The sequence below is a fragment of the Adiantum capillus-veneris genome, unplaced genomic scaffold (assembly GCF_014529385.1).
Source record: "Adiantum capillus-veneris isolate H3 unplaced genomic scaffold, ASM1452938v2 Hic_scaffold_931, whole genome shotgun sequence".
NCBI classification, from domain to species: Eukaryota; Viridiplantae; Streptophyta; class Polypodiopsida; order Polypodiales; family Pteridaceae; genus Adiantum; species Adiantum capillus-veneris.
Window position 1 is genome coordinate 50038 of NW_028221889.1, and position 8121 is coordinate 58158.

General features: G+C 44.1%; 2 protein-coding genes across 2 annotated transcripts; both read left to right on the forward strand.

The window, feature by feature from the left end:
* Window positions 1-2800: 2800 nt before the first annotated feature.
* LOC147416481 (2-hydroxyisoflavanone dehydratase-like) lies at window positions 2801-4213 on the forward strand. Its single transcript, XM_086508323.1, has 2 exons — window positions 2801-3853; window positions 3933-4213. The coding sequence occupies exons 1-2, from the start codon at window positions 3509-3511 to the stop codon at window positions 3957-3959; spliced, it is 372 nt and encodes a 123-aa protein (XP_086364449.1). The 5' UTR covers window positions 2801-3508; the 3' UTR covers window positions 3960-4213.
* LOC147416482 (putative carboxylesterase 8) lies at window positions 2898-3488 on the forward strand. Its single transcript, XM_086508322.1, has one exon. The coding sequence runs from the start codon at window positions 2898-2900 to the stop codon at window positions 3486-3488; it is 591 nt and encodes a 196-aa protein (XP_086364448.1).
* Window positions 4214-8121: the final 3908 nt, after the last annotated feature.

Consider the following 8121-nt stretch of genomic DNA (forward strand, 5'->3'; position numbering starts at 1 on the left):
TTTTCCCGAAGCGGCCGAATTTCCTCCTTGTATGGATGCAAACCGGACATAATAGAAAAAACTCCCAGGTTTTCAGGATTTTTGAACTATTTTCTAGTATATTCCACCGGTTCTATTTCCCTTTACCATCGTTTTTTGCAACCGGCTACTCTTTTTTTTTTCTTTTGAGAGTACAAGAACTTTGAAACACACGTACACACCCTATGTACAATGGCCTCACAGGTAGGGAGAGAGGCATCCCATCACACACACACACACACACACACACACACACACACACACCCGCATATGGGAACAGTCCCTAAGGACTTAGAACTTATCTTTAGGTTGCCAAGGGGGTATTGAACCCAAGACCTTAGGCACATAGGCTATGACTCTACCAACTGAGCTAGCACCCGTTGACAAACTGGGCTAATCTTGATTTTCAACTGGCTCAAGGCTAATATGAGGCGCACCTTTCTTTAACACTGGTTGGATGTGGCCCTTCACCGGCATTACCACGTCTCAACTACTAATAAAACCTCAACACATTTAATGATTTTCGGGTGGTCTTTTTTTAATAGCAAAACTCACAATTTGTGAGTGAATTGTATTAAGCACACCATAAGAATACAAAACAATCTCAAGCTCAGGTAGAGCCTTGAGGTGCTTAGAATTACATGTATCTACCGCCTCTCATCGAGGCTTATCATCACCGGCTTAACAAAGTAGGTGAACTATAGTTCTAGGCTTTACTTATATCGCAGGTTGACAACACGGCATGTGTAGCCCTATGCCACTCTTCCGAGTCTTGCTTCCATCCAAGCGTATAGATCACCGATGTGCTTTCTTGTATAATCTTTGAGAAGCTTGCCACACCACGATCTCCTTCAAACACACGGCGGTTCCTAGCCTGCCATACATGATGAAAGAAGTACTTGACAATTTGAGTGCAGATGAGAAGAGCAGGACTTCCCAACTTCTTGCCACCGAGGAACATATCAATCTTGACAAATCTGATTTTCCATGTCCTTTTGGACCCAATTGCATATTTTCCTTGCCAGGTCTTCGATCGCATGGCATTCCATGAATAGGTGGGCCAAATCCTCACTAGGTAACCTACACACTAGGCATCAATCTGACCCAATTCCTCTCTCATGGATCTTTGCGCCCATTGATAGAGTCCCCCATATCACCTCGGATAGAAATATCTTCATAAATTGCGGCCACTTTGACTTCCAAATGTTCTCCATGACTTCCTCCCACCATTCTTCCGACCATTGTCTCTTCCAGATTTTGTTGAGGGGGCTAGACCAATTATTCTCATGCATAATTGCATGATATATGCCTTTAGAATGTTGTTTCCAAAAAAGGATACTTCTTGGCCATCTCCAGGCACTCGGATTCACAGATTGGCATTACAACATTGTCAAGCTCTTTTATCACTCTGTTGACGAACAATATCTCAAAGCCATTTAGTTGATACTGGGTTGCAAGAAGGTCAATGGTTTTCCAGCTCTTACTGTTACCATCCCAGAAGTGAGCTAGCCGATTCAGCCCCTTATTATTCAATGGGCTTTGTGGTTGTGCTGCAACTTTAAAGAGCAAGGGGAACAGTGCAAGATGGAGTTCTTGGCAGTTTCTATCCAATAAGGGCTTTGTGGTTGTGCTGCAACTTTAAAGAGCCAGGGGGACCAGTGCAAGATGGAGTTCTTGAAGTACCTTCTTAACCCCACCTTTTGTACTTTCTTACCAATTCCCCTTAGATGCCCCCCAAACTTAGGCTAGACCACATCGGGGCTAAGAGCTTATCGTGAAACTCTACTCCTTTCCACTTACCCCCTTTCCAACCAAGTTTAGATGCATCTAGTTTATCTTTGGTCCCAAGCTTGGTCCTCTTTAGCCAATGAGACCACAAATTTTGGTGTTTTGTATAATGTTGAAAAGTAGCTTAGACTTTTATGTGAAAATGACAAGAATGTCCCAAAGAAAGAATGTGTGAAAATGCCAAGAATGTCCCAAAGAAAGTAGCCTTGCACGTCGAACACCTTCGTAGAAAGGTCTCCCTCCCCCCCCCCCCCCTCCCCCCAAAAAAAAAACAAAATTAAAAAAAAAAAAACACCTCCAACCATTTGAAAAAAAAAACATAAAAAGAAAAACAATCAATAATCCCAGCTATGCACAGTGAAATAAGCTCCCGTAAGCGTGACCAGTTCGTAGAACACCAACCTTTGTGGTATTTTCATCGATCAAATTCTAAAAGCTCAGCTAGGTTTGAGGCTTGAATTGAAAAAAAACTCAATATAGTTCACATCTTTAGTGTCAAAATTGGGTAAATCCTTCAAATTTTGTCACAAATATCTTACAAAGTTGACTTGTGTCCTTTCTTCACTAGTTAGGAAAATGTGTGGTGAGGAGTGGTATGTACTATGTACATTGAACCCCTGAAAAGATTGAGTGCTAGCCTACCCTCAACACTAAAGGGCACGGATGGAAAGAGATGGGATCCGCGGTGGGGGTCCAAAGGGGGAATCTCAAGGTGAATGGATGGCGAAAAAAAATGGATGCCGATCGCAGGCACAGAGACTACGACCCTCGTCACCACCGTGAGAACCCAATGCACTAACTGCTAAGCCACGTTGACATGTGGCCAAACCAAAAATCGTGCGCCTTGATCTCCGCATCCTAGTTCACTTGCCATTGATCCCACCGCTCAATCTTCATTAAAAGCTCCGTGCCTTTTAGTGTTGAGGCCTACCTACCCTACCTCTTCCTTACCAAACGCCCTTGAAGTGTTGTCAGCTCTTGCCCAAAGGCCCAAAACCAAAAGAAGGTGATGTCGTTGTGCATGCGTGTTACATATTTCAGAGACGAGTGAGTGCGAGAGTCGAGAGAGGGAGGGAGCGACTTTCTCAGAAATGGCTTCTACGGCTGATGAGGAGATAGACTGCCAGGAGTACAACCTCACCGTGTACGCTAATGGCACCATACTTAGAAGGCCATGGACTCCGGCTGAGCAAATAAGCGCTTGGCCTTACCCCTCCCACCCCGACCAGGTCGCCTCCAAAGACCTAACCCTCAACTCCAGCCATGGCACCTGGCTTCGCCTCTTCCTCCCCCCCTCCCCCCCTTCCTCCAAGCTTCCCATCCTCCTCTACTTCCATGGCGGCGCCTTCATGCATTTCTCCACATGCCTTCGCCCCCAACACGCCTACCTCTGCCGCCTAGCCGCCCACATCAATGCCCTCGTCATCTCCGTCGATTACCGCCTCGCTCCCGAGCACCCACTTCCAGCTGCGTATGAAGACTGCTTTGAAGCCCTCCTCTGGCTAGACAAGCAGGCTGAGCTCGGTGGGGAGTTGTCGAGCGAGCCATGGTTAGCAAATCATGCGGATTTGTCAAGGTGCTTCTTGGGTGGAGACAGTGCAGGGGGGACCATAGTGCATTATGTGACTATGCAGGCTATTGGGCATGGATCTTGGAAATCTGAGCAAGAGGACAAGGGTTGAAGAATGTGGTTGTGGAAGGCATGCTCCTCTTCCATCCCTTTTTCACATGCGGCCGCAAGGAGGAGGAATCGCGTCCCCCAGCAGGTAGCAGGGAGGCCAAGGTCCTCAAATACATCAATGTCACCAAAGATCACCCTCTTGTGGATCCTCTTAGCCCCAAGTCTCCTCCACTGGCAGCGGCGCCGCTTCCACGGGTTTGTGTATTTGTGGCAGGTCTTGATGCAATCAAGCAGGGAGGGATCGTATACCATAAGAGCCTTGTGCAGGCAGGAAAGGAAGCTAAGCTTTCAATTGCTGAGGAAGAAACCCATGTGTTTCACATCCTCAAGCCGGACTCTCCCAATGTCATCCCTCTCTTGGATGAGGTAAGAGACTTTATTCACACTCAGTCATTGGAAACATCCTAAGCAAGAAAGAGAAAATACTAATGTCCCATTTTGGTAGGTTCAATGGATATGTACAATGGCATAATAAGTGCTGAGTCTTGCCGAAACGTAATCATTAGGAAGCTTGGCAAGCTTAAAGCTGGGGTTTTTTTCTTGTAACACCAAGAGGTGCATTTAAATCTATGTGTTGTAGGAACCACTTAAGTGTCTTGTAGTCAATTGACTCATTTCCACGTTTTGAAGTTTTATTGATAACTTTTGAACCCAGAATCATACAATGCAACCAGTCCCAATGTATGAGAAACTCAAAATTCAAAAGATATTTCAATCTTCGGGCGATATCCTTGGGTCCACCATTATTGTTGTACTAGCATATATATATATATATATATATATATATATATATATATATATATATATATATATATATATGCCTTCGTAAGAAATTTTCTTTGTATCGTGATTGACAGTCGTTGTCTTTGCTTCAATGTAAAAGGTCTACACTGTTTAAGAATGATCGTATCACTGAGGATTGCTTGATGAAGTAGCTCCATATGGTTATTGCTTTAGGTTTTGGTTGATATTTTGCGTGCTTCCTTCTTAAATATATATAATGCTTAACATCCCATGAAAAACATGCGGCCTTCTTTTATCAATGGTTCAAACATGGTGATAAGAGTTATTTCTAGCGATTAAATATTTAGTGTCTTTAAGACTCCTTCATATATCTATTTCTAAAGAAAATTCAAAGTGCTTCTCATCCCACAGTTTGGACTTAGATTTCAAAAGTAAACACTAGCAAAAGATATCATGCAACATATTTGGACGACAATTTCACAAGCGTGTGCCCACACATAGATGGATGCAAAAGCTTCTTCTCCTTCTTCTTCGCTAATTAAAGATAAGAAGTGTACAATGTATAAAAGAAAAAATACAACATAAGAGGAAACTAGTATAGCGGTTTAGTGTTAACCATTATTGAGTGAGTTGGATGAATAAATGGGCCATCACTTTGCTTGGTAGATCAAGTCCGTGTAATCCATTTGTAGTACCACTTTCAAAGATATGCGTATTTGCCAAGGTGTGCTATTGATGATGCTATCAATGATTGGTCATTCAAGAGTAGTACATGTCCAGTCTAACATCGCAACAAAATCTTCAACATATGCATGTAGATGTTTCAAGCAACATATTTGGTTGGACTCCAATGAGACATGAACAAAGACAAATTAGGATGCAAAATATCCATATATGTCCTTAAAAAATGCACGTCGTCACGTGGCAAGGAAGGTGTATATGAAATCCCCTCTTGCTAACAATGGAGATATAGGTGGTGAATTATTGCCCTCTTTCAATATTATCTAGTGTTGAGGTATTTTCCCCCTTTGATATGGAAAAGACCAACCTTGTGTGGTAGGAGAAATTGATGTAGGGTTCATTGGAGTGACTTGAGTAAAGACGAGGGCAAATCGTGCTCTTGCTTAGAGAACTTGAGGATCATGAAAATGGGGTAGTGAGCAAACATCCCACAATGCTCTAGTATCACACATCTCCTTGTTTCTATTGGATATGGCGTTGAAAATAGATAAACCCTTGAAGATGGAGAAAGTCGATGCCTCGTTCATAATTGGAACGTGCAATGAGTCTCAAGAGCCATGCCATAACCAACAAGGGGAATAATGAGAAAGTTCTGTCTTAGGTTTGCTTTTGAAAGTGAGAGCCTGACCTAAATTGTTTGCTCAATAATTTGTGTGAGTGATGGGAGGGTGTAATGAAATCTTATTGTATATTTGCGACAATCCTCGAAGAGACGGTAGCACTACCATGAGAAGAATTACCAATTGAGGCGGCAAGGACTTGCCGTTGTTTGTTCCAGTCGATACAATGTTGCAGTTTTTTTTAATGGGTCAGATTCCGCGAATAGTTTTTTTTTTAATGGGTCCAACGGATTCCAATAGTTTCTCTTTCTCGGTCTCTCGCGAAGATAGCCTGCGCACATGCGCCTAGGCAGTCGATGGAAGGGGGACGATCTCCTGGCCTGCATCGACCGCAGGTTCACGCACATGCACAGCTTGAACCGCCCAAAGGCTCCGATTGAAGATGGCGGGAGTCAACGTCCACCAAATTAGGAATTTTTTGTGGTTGAGATGTAAGCCTCCATTGCAAACGGTAGGCTATCGGTGCCGAACGGTAACTACGGAGCAGTGATGTTCCGATAGCGGCGGTGAGGAAGACGGTGAAACTGTACAGGGGTGTGCGGACGTGTTGGTGGGCTTGCAGCACTTTTTCATCGGAACCAGGGCATTACACTACGCATGTGCGCATCGTAAGAACACCAGGTGGCGCTCTCTCTCTCAGCGTTCTTGCTCTCTCTTTCTCAAGCAACAATGGGCAACGGTCTTACCGACCTCTCTCTCTCTCTCTCTCTCTCTCTCTCTCTCTCTCTCTCTCTCTCTCTCTCTCTCTCTCTCTCTCTCTCTCGAGTCATAGGTCTGGGCTGAAGGAGAAAGCAGGAAGGCAGGCGCAAGGGGGGGCACACAACGTTCTGCGTAGAAGTCTCAAGTGTGGTAGATTGGTTATGCCATTTCCCTCTTGAATAACAGTTCAACTCCTCGTCGGTTAGATCTTTAAGGTCTCTTGAGATAGTTTCCTACCACGTTAAAACTCTCTTTCTCTAGGGGGTGTGGGTGTGTGCGTGCTAATAGTGGCCAATGGTATGGAGGACTTTTTTTAAATTTCACGCTGACAGGCGATGAGGTTAGTAGATAATAAAAGGGTATAGTTGTACAAAAATCCCACGAGCGTGGCATTTTTTTTCGCGTAAGCACAACTATCGACCGAGACACAGGAAGGCAGCTCGTCGCCTCAGCCATAGTTACCCGGAACGGGGAATCGGAATGGGAACGGGAAACGACAACATGTATGAAATGCCATTCCTTGTTTCGGATACTCACGTTTGAAACACGGAACGGGGAATCGGAATGGTAAATTGGGATGGGAACGAGGAACGGGGACCTGAAAATGGCAATTCCTTGTTACTATGGCCTTAGCTCCCCCAGCACGCGCAGAGAGAGAGAGAGAGAGAGACTCCTGCGAAGCTAATCGCGGTAGCAAGGTTGCAAGGCAGAGGAGAGAGACTGTCTTGTGATCCTGCTCGCGGCTTGCAGAGAGAGCGAGACTAGCCGCCATGAGAGAGAGAGAGACACACACACACACACACACACACACACACACACACACACACAGAGAGAGAGAGAGAGAGAGAGAGAGAGAGAGAGAGAGAGAGAGAGAGAGAGAGAGAGAGAAACGGATACTTTGGGGGGGGGGGGGGGGGCGGGGAGATTTTTTTTGGGGGGGTCGGTTAGTAACTACTTTCTATTTTGAAAAATAGAAACTTTCTCTGCAATTTTTCAAAATTGAAGGGGTTGAGCATTGCTTTAGATTCCACACAAAACCAACGCCACGATTTGGGTGCTCTATTAAAAAGATGAAAATGGTATGTCCTTTCTATCACCACAAGTGTGGTAGATTGGTTATGCTAGATCTTTAAGGTCTCTTGGGATAGTTTCATCAGACGTTAAAACTCTTTTTCTTCTTCCTCTCTCTCTCTCTCTCTCTCATGTTGATTTGTAGTATTGGGTAAAAGTGCCAATAAAAAGATGGCCACTCCAAAACTATGTTGCACATAGTTTGAAAAGGTGAATCACGGAAGATGGATTGAATAGCAAAATGGACGTAAGTGGCGAGTGAAAATACGCATATGTTGGGTTTGCGTTTTTTTTTCAAAAGATAACCTAAAGAGGCCCTTTTCAATTCCTAAGCCTAAAAGGCAATCAAAATTTCTATTTACTTGTGAGGCATAGGTCCTTTCTTGAATAAAGCTAGGGTATATTGAGCCACTTTGCTCAATCAATCGTGACCATAGAATGAGTATCTTAATCTACAACCCCGATATCGATAAAAAATATCAAAAACAACTCCTTGCGCGCACGTTTTCAGCTTTGCAACACCGAAAAGCAAGAGATTGCGGGACAACGACAGATGACAGCAGTTAACGACAATAACTCGAAAACTCGACAGCTGCCATACCCTTGCGCAAATGCTTCCCCTTTCCCTACCCCTACACGTATGCTTCTCGTTCTTGGTCAAAACGCCATCAATAGAAGAGAATAGTGTTGAAAAATTCTTGTCTTGATGAGGACCCTTCTTTTAATGATCGGCAATTTTGAGTCATCGTAGCCAAAAAA